Source organism: Pseudomicrostroma glucosiphilum, assembly GCF_003144135.1.
Source record: "Pseudomicrostroma glucosiphilum strain MCA 4718 unplaced genomic scaffold BCV69scaffold_6, whole genome shotgun sequence".
NCBI lineage: Eukaryota > Fungi > Basidiomycota > Exobasidiomycetes > Microstromatales > Microstromataceae > Microstroma > Microstroma glucosiphilum.
The window spans coordinates 311,918-327,357 of record NW_020289918.1 but is presented as its reverse complement, the minus strand read 5'-3'; the positions used below and the strand labels follow the sequence as shown (position 1 = coordinate 327,357).

The 15,440-nt window shown below is 54.7% G+C and overlaps 7 protein-coding genes across 7 annotated transcripts; 4 read left to right on the top strand and 3 right to left on the bottom strand.

Moving 5' to 3' along the window:
- The first annotated feature begins 284 nt into the window (after positions 1–284).
- BCV69DRAFT_180735 (DNA topoisomerase IV, alpha subunit) lies at positions 285–2,413 on the top strand. The gene is made up of 4 exons (XM_025489566.1): positions 285–1,394; positions 1,467–1,592; positions 1,723–1,824; positions 1,928–2,413. The coding sequence occupies exons 1-4, from the start codon at positions 541–543 to the stop codon at positions 2,136–2,138; spliced, it is 1,293 nt and encodes a 430-aa protein (XP_025348150.1). The 5' UTR covers positions 285–540; the 3' UTR covers positions 2,139–2,413.
- On the bottom strand, positions 2,256–5,208 carry BCV69DRAFT_298782 (ATP-dependent DNA ligase; the record flags this gene model as incomplete). The annotated part of the gene is made up of 4 exons (XM_025494252.1): positions 2,256–2,604; positions 2,693–4,832; positions 4,907–5,097; positions 5,171–5,208. The coding sequence occupies 4 exons, from the start codon at positions 5,206–5,208 to the stop codon at positions 2,256–2,258; spliced, it is 2,718 nt and encodes a 905-aa protein (XP_025348149.1).
- A 432-nt stretch (positions 5,209–5,640) lies between these two features.
- On the top strand, positions 5,641–6,095 carry BCV69DRAFT_248713 (DUF1242-domain-containing protein; the record flags this gene model as incomplete). The annotated part of the gene is made up of 3 exons (XM_025490309.1): positions 5,641–5,750; positions 5,904–5,938; positions 6,031–6,095. Coding segments are annotated over 3 exons (210 nt in total), but the record flags the coding sequence as incomplete, so codon positions are not given.
- Positions 6,096–6,395: 300 nt separating this feature from the next.
- Positions 6,396–7,619, bottom strand: BCV69DRAFT_277113 (hypothetical protein; the record flags this gene model as incomplete). The annotated part of the gene is made up of 5 exons (XM_025491139.1): positions 6,396–6,455; positions 6,538–6,841; positions 6,935–7,167; positions 7,257–7,428; positions 7,528–7,619. The coding sequence occupies 5 exons, from the start codon at positions 7,617–7,619 to the stop codon at positions 6,396–6,398; spliced, it is 861 nt and encodes a 286-aa protein (XP_025348147.1).
- A 260-nt stretch (positions 7,620–7,879) lies between these two features.
- BCV69DRAFT_312262 (Six-hairpin glycosidase) lies at positions 7,880–9,839 on the top strand. Its single transcript, XM_025494915.1, has 2 exons — positions 7,880–9,235; positions 9,324–9,839. Exons 1-2 carry the CDS (start codon positions 7,946–7,948, stop codon positions 9,726–9,728), a joined length of 1,695 nt encoding a protein of 564 aa, XP_025348146.1. The 5' UTR covers positions 7,880–7,945; the 3' UTR covers positions 9,729–9,839.
- A 206-nt stretch (positions 9,840–10,045) lies between these two features.
- On the top strand, positions 10,046–11,101 carry BCV69DRAFT_282486 (hypothetical protein). Its single transcript, XM_025492381.1, has 2 exons — positions 10,046–10,517; positions 10,614–11,101. The coding sequence occupies exons 1-2, from the start codon at positions 10,161–10,163 to the stop codon at positions 10,968–10,970; spliced, it is 714 nt and encodes a 237-aa protein (XP_025348145.1). The 5' UTR covers positions 10,046–10,160; the 3' UTR covers positions 10,971–11,101.
- Positions 11,013–15,373, bottom strand: BCV69DRAFT_293592 (hypothetical protein). Its single transcript, XM_025493842.1, has 2 exons — positions 13,174–15,373; positions 11,013–13,086 (listed from the first exon to the last, which is right to left on the bottom strand). The coding sequence occupies exons 1-2, from the start codon at positions 15,282–15,284 to the stop codon at positions 11,112–11,114; spliced, it is 4,086 nt and encodes a 1,361-aa protein (XP_025348144.1). The 5' UTR covers positions 15,285–15,373; the 3' UTR covers positions 11,013–11,111.
- Between the last annotated feature and the right edge of the window lie 67 nt (positions 15,374–15,440).

The window sequence follows — 15,440 nt, the reverse complement described above, 5'->3', positions numbered from 1 at the left end:
ACCACCTGGCCGCAATCATCTTGACCATAGCATACAAGCATACAACTGATATCGAAAAGAAGTTGAAGGATCCCTCGCCTCTTGCCTCACTCCATCCCTTCAGCGAGGTTAATGCCTGCTCTCCCTGTCAATCACCTTCTCACTCGTCTCGCTCCATGTCGCAGCCGCCCTGTTGGATTCGCCTTTGCAGCCAATGTCTAGCACATACTCGCATGCATCTAGTCTATTGCCTTCGGACAGCTCATCAAGTACCGCTGCGACCTCGACTGAAGCTCATCAGCGTCTTCTCTCAGCACAGTCAGTACTCTCAAGGTAGGTGGATCCAGCGTCGCGAAGCTGACTGCTCAGACCAATGGACATGGCAGACGCACAAGAGCTAAGGCGGCCATCAGTCAACTAGCTCGAGACTTTCATGACCAGCTTTTGGTCCTTGCCAAGCCGGAGAGCGAGAGCAGCCCAGACCCTGTGACACCAGCTACCGGTCTATTCCGCACTTTAGCGAGATTCCCCACGCCCTCTACACGGGATGACGACGACGAGATGCTCTCCCTGTCTTCAGATGAAGAAGAAATTGATCGTACTGCCATCATTTCTCAAGACTCAGACGTCCAAATCTCTTCTACCCCTGTTTCGAGCGAGCTCGCGCTCCCACCTTCCAAGCAGCAAGCGTTGCGAGAGAGCACGAGTCCATCGCGGACGTTGGATCGCTCTCAGCCTTGGGGTTCTTATATGCACAGTGCCAGACCATCTCGCTCTTCACGGAAATCTCCTGCTATCAGTGCGACCATCAGCTTATCTCTCGTGGACGCCAACACCACAAGTAATTCCCCAACATCCTTGCGCTCATCGACGTACACTTACCCATGCAGAGCAGCGAGCACGGTCAAATCGCTCAGCATGATGTTCCGGATTCTTGAAGAAATGCACTGCGCTCTGCATGCCGGGAGAGTTGTGACCAAGAGAGACATCTACTACCGCGCGCCTGCTCTCTTTGGCTCTCAGGCAGCAGTAGATCGTCTGGTCGATGATATTGCTAGTCAACTCGGTGTGCGGCGGTCGGCACTGGGCGTCACGGCTGCTTCAAAAGGCCTTATAGCAGGGGCCGCAAGTATCAGATTGATCGATAGTGATGCCACTTCGTCGGAGGCGACAGTCACGCTCAGTCATCAGCACAAGACTCTGATACCAAATGTGGACGACATCTCAGAGATTGATACAACAAGCTCGTGGCTGCTGGTCGTCGAGAAGGAGGCCGTTTTTCAGACTTTGGTGGAAGCTGGTATCACATCAGGGCGGACGCCCGGTCTTGGCCATGGGATTCTGGTCACTGGAAAAGGCTACCCTGACTTGATCACCAGAGAGTTCCTTGCGAGAATATCACAGGATTGTCCGCTGTAAGAAAGTCTAGAAGGTCTGCATCGCACAGTCACAGAGAGGCTGACCCTGCACATTCCGGCCTTGGGCAGTCTGAGTATTTTAGTCCTAGTGGATCATGATCCTTTTGGTCTGCATATCTTCGAACAATACCTCAAAGCCATGCCGCCAGACTCCAACATCAGGCTTCTTGGTTTGCGTAGCAGGGATCTGCAGCAGTGAGTCAACGGCTGCTCAAGAAAGACACTGGATAGACACATCAGTAGCACTAACCCCACAGGACCCATCGCCTCATCGTTCACCGTATTCTCTCATCTCCTCCTTCCTCTTACCACCACCGACTGCAAGTCTGCCAAGTTCAACGGATCGAGATCTCCTCCCTCTGACGCGAGCAGATCGAGTACGAGCCGAGAATACGCTAGCGCAAGAATCATTGAATCAGACGATCAGGTCCGTACTCTGTGCCTCGGGTGACTAGTGCTACCGCGGACCCTCGACAGTTCTTCTCTGACTTACTGACCCGAACCTTTCCCCCCTCCTTCGGCTTCGGTAGAGACGAGCTACAGTCCATGCTAGCCAAGGGCTACAAAGCCGAGCTCGAGATCCTCTCCATTGCTCGAAGACGTCGCAGATCAGAGGAGGCATTGGAAGAGCAGCACAGCCAATCTGGTGCAGCAAATGTCGTGCGGAACGAGGAGAGGGATGGGCTGGTGGAATTTGTTGAGGAGAAGCTGCGAGTTGTGTTGGGAGGATCGGCGGAGTGATGGTTTGGGATGTAGAGCTGGGAGTGTACAGTGTATTTCGATGAAGCTCCCTTCATACATGCTGTCCTGGCGCTTTGCTGCTGGTGCCTTTCCCACTGCAACTGAAGTACTCTGCTCTTACCAATACTCATCCTCCCCTCCTCCACCCCCTCCCTTGGAACCTTTGGCAGCCGAGGCCTGAGCCCTATACATATCCGCAATCTGCTCTGGCGAAGTCGAGTCCTCTGCATCTTTATCCTCCCTAATCCTGATAAATCTCGGGAAACGTAGTGAGATACCCCGGGACTCTACAGCTCCTTTGGCAGCAGTGTAGACGGGACTCAGGGAGAGGTCGGCAGTGAGGACCTCCCAGACAATCTTGGGCTCGAAGAAGACGTCCGGAGCCGCGCCGCCCACGTCGTAGTAGCCCTTTTTCACTGTGAGCTCGAGGGGCTTAAGCTGCGCAGTGAAGGCTTCGAGGTTGGCCCTGTCGCAACGCGTGGGGGGAGAGGGAGGGGGGCCAATCAGTCGAACGGTTCATGAAGGATCAGCTGGCTAGGAGCGCCGTTACTCACTCGGAGAATCCTGTTCCAATCTTGCAAACACTCTGGAAACTCTCGCTATCTGCGTCCCAACACCCGAGTAGGAAAGCGCCATACACATGTGTCCTCTTGCCCTTGCCGTAATACCCTCCAATGACCACTAAATCGAGAGAGTCTCCCGTACCGCTGAGGTAATCCTTCTTGAGCTTCAGCCAATTCATCGATCGTCTCGAAGGCTCATAAAAGGCATCCTCACCCTGCAGCATCTTGACCATCAGTCCCTCGCATCGATCTGCGACAGAGGCATCGAGGAAAGTCTGAATCTCCTCGACGGTATTGCAGTCCTGCGAAGTGGCAAAGTCAAATTCGTTTTCCACTGGCTGGAAGTGCTCACGCAGCTTGGCACGTCTTGTGGCGAGGTCTTCGTGCAATAGGGACTCGCCGTTGATGTAGAGTAGGTCAAAGGCGAAGAGCTTTACGCGCACAGCAATCTTGTCCAGCTCGACACCCTTGCGCTTTCGTGTGCTGAGCTGCTGGAAGGGAAGCAGACCCCCGGCGTCGGTGACATTGCCCTGCTCGTCCATCTCTGCCTTTTTCCAAGCAGTGACCTCTGCATCCAGGACGAAGCTTTTTGTGCTAGGCTTGACAAAGTTTGGAATGCTCTCGAGAAGATCTGGGTACTTGACGGACATGTCTTCAGAGTTTCTCGAGAAGACTCCCAGCTTACCCTTCTTGCCAGACGAGCCGCCCGGAGCCTCGACGGTAGTCGTCGGAGCAGCGTCCTCACCTTCGATGGCTTTGGCCTCGCCAGGCACGTAGAAGTGCACCTGTGCACGCTCACCGTCGTACTTGTATTCGCAAGTGAATGCTTTGCCCTCGAAGCGGTCCAACACTTCAGTGATGGCCTTGGTGGGCTTAGCCAACATGGGCTTTAGAGGGATACCCGGAGTGAGCTGGCAAGACTTTCGTAGGCCTTCAGGACCGGTCTCGATCAAGGCTGGAATGATGCGATCGTAATTGGGCATCTCGCTGTACACTGCCTTGAGAAGAGATGTGCCCTTCTCGAGCTCAGCACTGAGATCCTCCGCGGACATCTTGTGCTTCTTGCTGCCGATGCGGTGGTTCACTGCGCTCTGAGCCAAACTGACAAGCACAGTTCTCTCGGCAAGACCGATACGCAATTTGCCTTCCAGGGAGCGAATGATCCACTTCGTCTCTTCGCCTTTGCACGCAGCCAGTAGCTTCTTGATAAGGCCCAGTTTACGTTCCTGCGACTTGTTGCCGGACAGGGTCGCAATCTCTTTCAGGGTACTGAAGACGCCAGGGACAGTCAGAGCCTTGCCGGCGAACATCGTCGGCTGCTTCGCGCGGGAAGCCAGTGCAACAAGACCGAGATCTCCCTTCTGCTCGAGGTCCTTCTTAATCTTGCTGACCTCGCGACCGAAACTTTGAGCGAGCGCCTTGACGATCAATCCCTCACCGAGACCGAGCTCCATTCCGATGTAGTCTGGGCAGAGTCGATTGATGCAGAGGTACACTACCTGTGTGACCTCTTCTGGCTTTGACGCTCGCTCGATGACCTTGGTCAACAGCTCACTGAGGAGAGCCTGAATCTCAAGACGCTTTGTTGTGGCTTCAATGGCGGAGAACGAGTGGGCCAAAGCTGCATAAGGTACGGGCTGCCCCTTCTCCCACTCCCACTCTGCCTTTTTGGATGACGAAGAGGAAGCGCCGTTTGCCTTTTTCTCACTTGGCTTCATGAAGAAGGCGGCAACGGATTTATGTGCCTTCTGGTCCTCCTTGTCATCTTCCCCTGCAGATGACGAAGCTTCTGCATCATCTTCTGACTCTTCACCGGGCGATACTGACTTGCTCTGCACCTTGGTCTTCGAAGACGAAGCACTGACCTCGGGGACAGGTGCTGTGGCAGGGACTTTGGAGGCTGTCTTTGCTGCTTCCGACGGCTTTTTGCTACCTGCGGCTCCTCCAGAAGCCTTGTCCTTTGTAGCTGTAGATGTCGAGGCGCTCGAGGAGATCACTTGAGACTCGGCTTTCGGTGCCTTGGCGGGTGGCTTGCTCGCAGCCGGGATTGCCTTCTCTTCCTGCTCACTATCGGAATCAGCTACCCTCCTCTTCTTCCCGCGTGCAGAGGACGAAGCTACGGGTAGATCATCTGAAGGAGTGAGAGGTGACGGTGAGAACGTGAGCTTAGTGACAGCACCAGCATAACCGATCTTCTTCACGTACCTTCACTTTCTTCCTCATCTTTGACTGCATCCTCCTCCATACGATACTCCTCCTTGACCTGCGCGCTAGCAGATGTGCTCGCTGCTGCCTTTGCCTTACTGCCATTTGCGTCCGGCTTCTTCATGGCACTCCTGATATCTGACTGCTGCGGAGGAGGTTTCGACGCCCCTGGTGGATACTTCATGAAGCCGCTGTGAAATAGCAAAGAGACAGATGGTTGGTCAGCGCAGGATACAGTGTTGGGCACATAATCACTAGTCTCACCCTAGCGTAGACTGCTTTGAGACAGCAGAAGGAGCCATTGTTCGGAAGCTTCGGGTGAGATGGACAGAGAGGTGTGAGGAATATTGCGACCTGACGACCCTCAGCAAGCTCATAGAAGGTCGTATGAGAAGCAGCAGCAGCAGCAGGATGAGGCGCAGAGGTGGGTGCAACCAACATTTGGCCCCCTTTGAGCGTAGACGAGGCCTCGACGCGCTCTTTCCGCTCCACCGCGGGGGAATTGGCGCGACGCACGCACGCAACCACACAGACCAGAACTAAGCTCCGCACGCACAGCCAACTGACACTCGCTCACTCCTTCCTGCCAGCCTCAATCATCATCACTGGTAACGAGGATACAACGACCACGGGGCACATCGACAGTCATGGTCAGCATCTCCCGTCCGCAAGCACATTGAAGTAGCATCAGGTCGGCTGAACATCCTTCCCCTTTGCCCTGCTCCCACCCACAGTCGGCCCTCTTCAACTTCCAGTCCCTGTTGCTGGTCATCTTACTGCTGATCTGCACCGCAACCTACGTACGAGCCACTGCGCCTGGACTGGTGGATAGGAATAAGCAAGGGTGAGTAGCCAGTCCGGAGTCAAACGCATGGAAGAGCGTTGTGCGGCATCAAGCGAGCAGGTGAAGAGGAGGGCGAAAGAGCGTCGTGAGACGGAACCGGCCCAGCGAGCACTCGTCCTGACTCTATGCTCCTCACGCCCTTCTTTGATTCAGCTTTCTGGGCCTCTTCTTCAAAATGGCAAGGATAGGTAAGATTACCACTCGTCCTCATATCCGCGCACAGTGACTTGCGCTGACCCATACCCATCTCCATTTTGCATCAACACCTGTATTCTCGCAGGTGAACGGCTAAGTCCATACGTCTCTGTAGCCTGTTTGATCATGGCAGTGTATACCTTCCTCTAGCCTCTACGCCTTCTCGGCACGACTAATGAGAAACAGCCTCTCCGAGCGAGGCCTGATCAGGGACATGGACAAGACGACGAACGTGAGACGAACAGCTTCTGGTGAAGACTGAGCTGTGGATGGTCAGGTGGTTCGAGGCGCAGCGGAAGGCAGACGCTGAATTCCTACTGCGCCAGAGACGAAAGGGTATGCTATGTGCTAGTGCTACATTGCTATCGAGGTCAGGCCAACGGAACCTACGAAATGGGGGCACAGAATGGCAAAAGCGGAATTGCTAGAACATAGGAGGTTGGCGCTGGGCTACTCATCGTCCGAATTGAGCTCGGCAGCGAATGCGGCCAGCGATGCTCCCAGTCTCGACTAAATTGCAAGAAGATACAGAAGAGGGATGTGAATCAGTCATCTGACAGAATGCATGCATGACTAGAACTCAAAGACTCACCTTCTTTGCGGCACGCTGTGGTTCCTCCTCTTCACTCTCATCCTCACTGCTCTCAGCGCTCCCTCCCAATCTCTTCCGTTGCAGTCCCGACCGACTCCCTCTACTCTCCCTCTCCTGCGCTCCAGTATCAGCGCCGATAGCCTTGAGCTCCTCGGCAAATTCCCTCTCCTCCTTGATCTTCTTGGCTTTCTCCATGCTTAGTCTTCCATCCATACCCAGCTCGCTTAGCAGAGAGCGGAGAGCCCTGGCCTGATCCTTGCTTGTAGTGGCAGACTCTTTCGCGAACCAGCTTGACCATTGTTTGCTATTGAGGAAACGGGGACAAGACGGAGAAGGGATGCTGTTAGACGGGAAAAGCTGCAAGAGGCCTATATGCCTCGCCTCGCCTCGCACTCACCGAACGCCACAGGCAACCACGAGCTTCTTGAGCCTGGCAATCTCCTCTTCCGTTTTATCTCCTGATGCAGAGCTTTCCTTCTTCTTGCTAGTCTTGGCACCAGATCGGCTGGAGGTGGACTGCTTTCCTCCTTCCTTTGACTTGCGCCCCTGCTTCTTCTTGGCACCTGTGGAAGAGCCTTCGCCTACGTCCGAATCGTCTAGGGAGGACATGCCGCTGTCCAAAGCGGGTGACTGAAAGGAATGAGAGCAGCTGTGTCAGCTCAGAAGTAATTCCCTGCTAAAGCACTCCCATGCTGCGAATCAGATTCGCTGAGACTCACCTCGACATGCTCCGTCTCCTCTGCTGCCACTTCTTCTTCAGACTGCTCTCCTCCCTCATCTGGGAGCAGCTCCTCTACTGCTTTGTCCACTGCGGCCTTGATGACAACCTTCTTCTCTTCTTTCAGATCATCCACATCCACATCGAAATGCTCAGCAAGAGCGACTCGGATACTTCGTATTGTGTGACTAGTCGGGATGCAGACGCGCAACAACAGTAGCTCAGCTCGATGGAATGGAGTGCTAGACGTGAATGCGAGGGTGGGTACCTACGTGATCTCCTTTCCTTTGTTGGCCTTTACGTCCTTCTCCAGCAGCTGTCGCACGTAAGACTCGATCTTGGAATCTGATGGTAGCTTGGCCATGATGTTCAAGGGCGTATGACGATACCTGGGATGAAAGAATAGCTGTTATACGGGAGAATGGTGGATAGTGTTGGTCTCAGTCGAGGTCACTCCCCGCCAAAAACGCGAAGGTTCTCCCTTTCCGTCGGGCGTGGCGTGGTGAGGCGACTTTGCATTTGCCGCCTCGCGTGGCGTCGGGCCGATCGATGGAGCGTGTGGCTTGGCCCGTGTTGCTCCTCCACTCGGCTGCTGCTGGCCGCACTTCTACCACTTCTTCCGCATCTTCTTCCTCTTCTTCTTCTCCTTCCCTACAACCTTACTTTCCCTTTTCTCACACACATTTCACAATGGTCAACAACAGCGTCGGTCCTTTTGGCAACAACGGCCCGCTCACAATCGGCTTGGCAGCTCTGGCTCTAGTGTCCTCGTCCGTAGTCATCTACCGCCAGTACCCAGCCCTAACGCGCAGCTCCATCAAGCAGCAGAAGAAGCTCTTCTCTTCCCAGACGCCCATCTCAAACGACTCGGTCGCTCTAGACCACTTGCTCGCCGCTTTCGGTCCCGATGGGAGAAACGCTCCAGGTACCGCTGCGGGGTGCATGGTTGCGAGTCCTTCAAAGGAAGGAGACGGAGACTCGAACAACTACTGGTTCCAGTGGCCCAGAGACAGTGGATGCTGCGTTCGCTCTCTCCTCGACATCATGAAGTCGGTCGAGGAAGGCAAGGACGCTGGAGTCTACTCTGCTAGCGATATTGAGCGCAGAGTCAAGGACTTCTTCACAATGTCGCTCAAGCTGCAGCACACGCCCAACCAGAGTGGCACATTCGAGACGGGCGGTCTGGGTGAGCCAAAGTTCAACGTTGATGGAACTGCTTTCGAGGGCAGCTGGGGACGACCTCAGAACGATGGACCTGCTTTGCGATCCATTGTTGCTGCAAAATACCTGCAGCACCTGCTCAAGACCAGGGACGCAGGTGATGCTTCGACTAAGTTCGCCAAGCAGCACCTCTGGGGCGTGGGAGCTGGTGCGGACAAGAGCCTGATCAAGGCCGACCTAGACTACATCAGTCGAGCCTGGAAAGGCGAGACCTTTGAGCTCTGGGAAGAGGTCAATGCGGCCAATGGAGGCCACTTCCACGTACTTATGACGCAGCGTCGAGCTCTTCTGGAAGGTGTCAAGCTGGCCAAGGACAAGACGCTCGAAAAGGACGATGGAGCTGCTGAAAGATGGACGAAGGCCGCTGACGCTATCACCAAGCGGCTAGAGGATTTCTGGAATCAGGATGGAGCTCTGGACATCGAGGGTGGCTCAAAGGAGGGCGATAATGTCAAGTGGGACGATGACCGCAACCTCTCTCTTATTCCCAAGGAGGTCCTCTCCAGTGCCCATGTGGTCCCCACTAGGGACCGGGTTAGTGGGCAGCCTAAGCCTACCCAGGCTGACACTGCAGTCTTGCTCGGCTTCACTCATGCCTGGGACGGTGATGTGGGCAAGAAGGAGGACGATACATGGGAGCCTTGGAGTGAACGATGCCTTGCTACTCTGAACAGGAACATCGAGGTCTTTGCTGCTGTCTACCCGGTCAACAAGGGCAGGAAGCCAGAAGAGGGCGTCTTGTGCGGAAGATATCCCGAGGTGAGTCCGAAAGCAGCTTTCGATTGGCACCTCTGTGCTGTGTGACTAATGACTTTTTTTCGACTTCCTCTCAACCCCCCTTCTGCAGGACGTCTACGATGGTGTGGGCCAATCCATCGGCAACCCATGGTTCCTGACGACCTTTGCAGTCTCCAATGTCCTCTATCTCTTCATCGCCCACCACGCCACCACCTCCCTGCCTATTAGCATCTCCCCCCTCACCCACTCCCTCTTCAAGAAGGCGTACCCTTCTCTCCCGTCAAGTCAAACGGCCACCTACCATCGAGGATCAAAGGAGTGGGAGCTCATCCTCAAGGGACTGAGAAGTATGGCGGAGAGGTTTGTAGAGAATGCTGCGAGGTATGCAGATAAGACGGGTAGGATGTCGGAGCAGATTGATCGGTTCGATGGACATATGAGGGGTGCGAGGGAGTTGAGCTGGAGCTTTGCAAGCTTGTTGGCGGTGCATTACGCGAGGCAGCTCGTCGTCTAAAGAGTCCACAGACAGACGACAAGCATCGATCGACGTGCGAAGCAGATTTGCTGTTTATAGAACTCCCCATACTCAATCAATCAACAATATCATGCGAGAGCCATACTGGTCTTGGTGTACTCATTATAGAATTATCCGAGCTCTTGGCTGTTCGCTCGCCTACTCTATCGAGTCCTGCGTCAGGCGAAGGTCGAGGCGACTGCAAGCGAAGGCGGCTTCTTTCACAGAAATGACGAGGCGCGTGTGGAGAAGGGCGGCGCCGGGTGCAAGTGGTCCGAACGTAGAGAGGAGCCCCGCATTCTTGCCCTTTACAGTCATTCCTTCCTTCATCCCTCCGTCGATACCATTCAACCCTATCACTGCTACTCTGGCTCACCTCATCAACTGCTCCATTGACATTCAGTAGTACTACCCAGTAGGACACCCTGCACCATGAATCCCCTCCAACCCTTCTCCCCGCCCACACAAGGCACCCCTTCCGACTTTCTCCCCGCCCTAAACCACATGAATGCCGACCACCAACCCTCCCTGCGGGCCATTGTTCAAAATCACCTCTCTCTCCCCCGTCCACCTCAATCCGCTCAACTAACCACGATTGATTCGAAGGGGTTTGAGGTAGAGTATGAGATGATGGAGAGTTTTTGGGGAGCAAAGAGGAGGAGTGGTGTCAGGATTGGATGGAAGGGGAAGGGAGAAGAGGGAGAGGTGAGAGTTCAAGGTGGGGGAAAGGAGGTCAGGGAGAGGATGGTTCGACTTGTTAAGGAGGCAGAGGCTGGGAGGAATAAGAAGGTGAGTGGACGGAACAAAGGACGCTCGCACTGCTTGGTCTAGATCAAGTGAAGCTCATAATGACCTCTCCTCGCTTTCCCTCCACCACGCGTCCAGTACCCAATCCTCTACTCTCCACCACCCGACCTCCCCATCTCCCTCCTCCTCCTTACCTTCCTCCTCTACATCTCCAAACCCTCCCATACTCCTACCTCACTCTACAACTCCCCTCAAGCCCTCAAAATCCTACACGAAGGTATACCCTTTCTACTCAAGTACCTCGGAATAGCTCACGTAGTTGAAGCACTAGGCATGCTCTTTTGGTCACTGCTACGCAGAGGAGCTTCCCCTGGTGTAGCGCTGCTATGGGCTGCTACTACCCTTCCAGTGGGATTCCCCCTCTTTTTTAGATTCAAGCAGTTGAACCCAAGTGCAAAGTTGCAGGATAAAGGGGTTAAGCCGAAGAGTCAGTAGTGATAGTCAGCTGCAGTGCGTGAGGAGACGACTCTCAACAGTAGCAGAACAGAGAGGCATGTAGATTTAGGGGTCGTGAAAGTCGTAAGCTAATGAAATCTAATGTACAATAGAGTGAGCCTCCACCTGCGTCTCCAAGGTTCACTTTCCACCAACCCCAATCGTCGCCCAGCCCCGGTATGCCTTGAGTCGGGCTTCCGTCACACCCCTGAATGGAGCGCCCTGCATCTGTCGAGCCGTAGTCTCCCAGGCAGCATAAGCCTTCAACACCGCTTCATCCGCAGGGCTGAGCACAGTCCCACCACCTGCCACTCCTGTCGGCGCGCCAGACACCGCTGTGCTAGTGGTCGTTGAGTCTAGAGTGATGCAGGGTGAAAGTGCAGGTAGACGAGCTTTGCGTACACTTTGGATGTATACTTGCAAGTCTGCATCGCTCAAGTTGGGATCAGAGCTGTGCCAAGTGGCACTGGCTGAGCCAGGTCCAGATACGCCAGCACCTTGCGCAGTATAGCCAGCGGTAGCACCCGTCTCTCTCCTCCGCTCATCTGCAATACCCGCACTGGCAGCGGCAATCTCCTGGTTGAGCAAGCCATCCCACTCGGCCAAGTTCGACTCGAGCTGGACATTACCCTTGAACTGTCGCAGCCAGAGATCGTATTCGCGTGCCTCCTCGTCTGCCACTGTAGGCTTGTACCAATTCTCTAGCAGCACAGAGGCCGGATGTGGATGCGAAGGATTCACATGCAGCAGTGAAAATGGATTGGTCCAACCACCGATGGATGTAGAAGCGGGTGAGGGCTTTGGGTCGACAAGAGAGCCCTTGTCCGAGATAGATGGGTCTGTCTTGCCTGTGGATCCGTCTTGCACTCCGTCCTTTCCCCGCCCCGATAGACGGCGGTTCTTCTTTCCTCCAGCTGAACCGCTTTGATTCAGACTCATCCACCTACGTACTCCGCCGATGAGAGCTTTGCCCTCCGTAGGGGGACCTGCCCCTGTCGAAGTGGAGCCAGCACGCTCCTTGCCGTGCAGCATGGTCGACTCGGTTGATACAGACGTCGAATGGCCTCTCATGGGGTGAGAGACAGCGGTGGCATCTGACGAGATGGAGGAGATGGAAGAGTTCCGCAGGTGGGCGTGCCCTGTTTTAGCCGCTCTACCGCCCGAAGAAGACCCTCCCGGCAGCCGCGAGATGAAAGGCGAGGTCACGAGAATGGACGTGTCACCCACCATGGCCGAGTGTGTTTCTGTGCTCGGCCTTGAGTACACACTCGATGATGTAAATGCCGAGTCGCCGTGCATCGTCGATGAGGCGGCAATGGAAGACAGGGACGCCATGCTCGGGTAGTTGTTGTTGCCAAATGAGTAGGAGGAAGCATGTGATGTCTCTCCAGAGGTACTTATAACACTCGACCTTCGAGCTCGGTCAAGACTGCCTCTCTTTGACGGTGAGGTCACTACACCGGGACCACCGTAGGTCACTGCCTGAGGCTGTCGCTGGTGCACAGCAGTCATCTTGAAAGCGTGGTGTCTCATGAGGTCAGTGAATAGGCGCGGGCGGTAGTACTCGGCCCAGAAGAAAGATCGCTCTTGCTCGATGAACTCTTGCAGTCGGGCCAAGCGTTCTGGCGTCGGACGAATCTCCTCGAGGTAGGCCGGAGTGAACCACTTCTGATAGGAGCGACGATAGCTCGTCCTCTTTGCTGACACTAATGCACCGACCCCACCGGTCCCGCCGTCAGCTACAAAGTTGGGCGCGTCTTTATCGATACCCAAGAAGAGATTGATGGCTGCTTGCTTGTCGGCATCGACGAAGGAGTTCGAGTAGTATCGCTTCAGACCCTCAAGCATGTCTCGTGAATGCGACGTCCATTGGTTGATCTTGCGATATGTCTCCATGGTGTTGACCAAATGACTTCCACCATACTGAAGGGCAATGGTATCTCCGAGATCATGGTACATCTCCGTCAACATATCGACAGCATCTGAGTCGAATGGCAATGAGGGATGCTCCAGCAGACCCAGAGCATGGAGCTGTTGTCCGAATGCAGCTTTGCCTATGACAAATTGCGCTGCATTGGTACGGTCCAAGCAGTCGACGCAGTTGACGCGGACAGTGCTGCAGGAGAAGGGGGATCGGCCGAGATGTCAGCTATGTGGAAGGAACAGAGCGCAGCCGAATGCACTTCTCCGAAAGACTACATACCCGGTCTGGAGAAGTATTGTGTCGCGGCGTGTGCCGCTGTCAGATTGCGTTGGTCGATCATTGATATTTCTGCATTTGCCCTGAAGATGGAATGAGAACCGCGTAGGCTCGGGACCCGAGTGAAAGAAACGCGTGCTCTCAACGGTCTCTTCTGCTATGTCTTCTAATACACCTATGACATCTTGATCTTGGCTCTTGCTTGCGCGGCTCATATCCCAGGCTATGTAAGGCATCTTCTTGTCCTCTGGCAGGAATTGATTGAGGTAGCCAATACATTCTCCAAAAGCAGAGAGCAACTTTGTCTCCCGAGGTGTCTTCTCTTTGCTCTTGATCAGATTCAGAATGATGATCGGCGACCCATAGCGAGCGAACATGTCATCGAAGTGGAGAGCAGCTGCCGAGTAAAACGGATCCACCACTGAGATCTCAATGGGCGGCCGAGGAGACATGTTGGTGCTGTCTTGAGTCCAGTAGATGGGTATAGAGCCTCGATGCATGACATAGGAGGTATAGCGAGGATTCTGGGCAAGGCTCTTAGAGCCAGTGGTACCATGCGTACTCCTCGCAGAGTGTGTAAATGATGCATCTCGTCCTTCACCATCACCACCAGCCTGACTGTGGCCTGTCTCAGGAGCGTAGAAGGCGGTCGTGAGAGCATCGCTGACGATCTGTTCCGTCTCGACGTCATTGGCAACATGCCCGGCTTCGTTGACGCCTCGCTTCAGGAATCTCGCACCAGCAAAGTGTCTCGATCTCCGCGCGATCAGGGTGACATGGATAGTCCTGTTCATGATGGACAGCTTGGCCTGGTCGACAAACCCGTAGCACAAGGGGATGATCCACTCATCGGCAGTCGACTCAGAGCTATCGGTGCTGTTGACTTTGGCATTGACTGTCGACTTGAAGGCAGGCAGCAGCAAATGGTGGTTCCAGATGAACTTCTCGCAGAATCCCCACGCAGTCTGTTGAGCGTCCTTCTGAGCAAGGCCTTGATCGTGGGCCATTTGGCTGCGACCTCTGCCGGTAAGATTCTCCTGGAGTGTCCTTGTCAAATCGTAAGTGTACGAAAAGTAGAAGTTCTTGCCGAGGTCGACTTGCTTGAAGGTGTGGAGCAGTCGAGCTTCTTCCTGGTCCATCGCCTTTGTGCGGCCGGATACCGAGGACAGGGTCGAAGGATGACAGACGGGCAGAATTTTGGTCTCATCACAGTGATAGATGTAGTGACCTCCCATCAGCGCCACAACCGATCTCCTGGATATCAGGACCATATAGTAGGTCGAAGTGAAGCGAATAAACCCTACCAGACCAAAGAAGTGACCGACTTCTTTTAGGCCTCCAGTAGAGCGATTACCCTCCGATACCATGTCCAACAGCTCAGTGATCTGATGACGATCGTAGACGGCATGATCAGCAGTGACTCCCAGATCCCAAAAGCCGGGAGCGGACGAGCTCGAGGCAAAAGTGTTGAAGCGAGATGACGAAGTATTCGAGCTCTTGTTCGAACTGGGCGTAGCGGTTTGTCTGGCTTCTTTGTGCAGCTGGTCCTTGTCCCTCAAGTCGTCAGCCGACTCCTGAGACTTATTAGACCCTCGCTGTCCCCCACCCGGGCTTCGATCAATCTTCAACACTCTGAAACGACTCTGAGCGGTATTGTAGGCAATCAAGTAGAAGCGCGTTCGTGTCTCCCACAGCGTGAACCTGGACGCCCTGGTCGTCTCTTCCTGTACATCAATGGTGTGTACTGTGGACGACCGTACTCTCTTGCGACTCTGGGTAGACGTTGACGAAAGATGCTGATGCCCACGAAATTGCGAAGGTCGTGTGGGCGATTCTCCGGCCGCTGTCTGTGAGGGCTCTGCTGGCCCTGACGGCTTGTCCGTGGTGGAGTTCACCGCTGCAGCTTCGCCCTCCTGTCCCTCTGCCTCTGAGGCAGCCAGACTACTCGCTTCTGGGCGCTGTGATGCTGCGTCGTTGGCAGTGTCGACCTCTCCGTCTTCGACGGTTGCCTCGCTGCTGTCATCGTGCGCCTCTCCAGCCTTGATGGTCCCTACAGAGGTGTCCGAGTCGTTGGACGCCGCACTGTCTTGACGCAAGGGCTGCGTAGCTGACATGCTGCAACGCGAAGCTCTGGCTAAGATAGAAAGGCTATGTGTGATATAGGGTCATGGCAGTTGAATACGTGAGAGGATCTATGTGAATGTATCGAATGTGAAGGCTGATTCAGGAGGTTTGGGGAGCCTTTGCCTCCACAGTCCCGCACGCGCCAT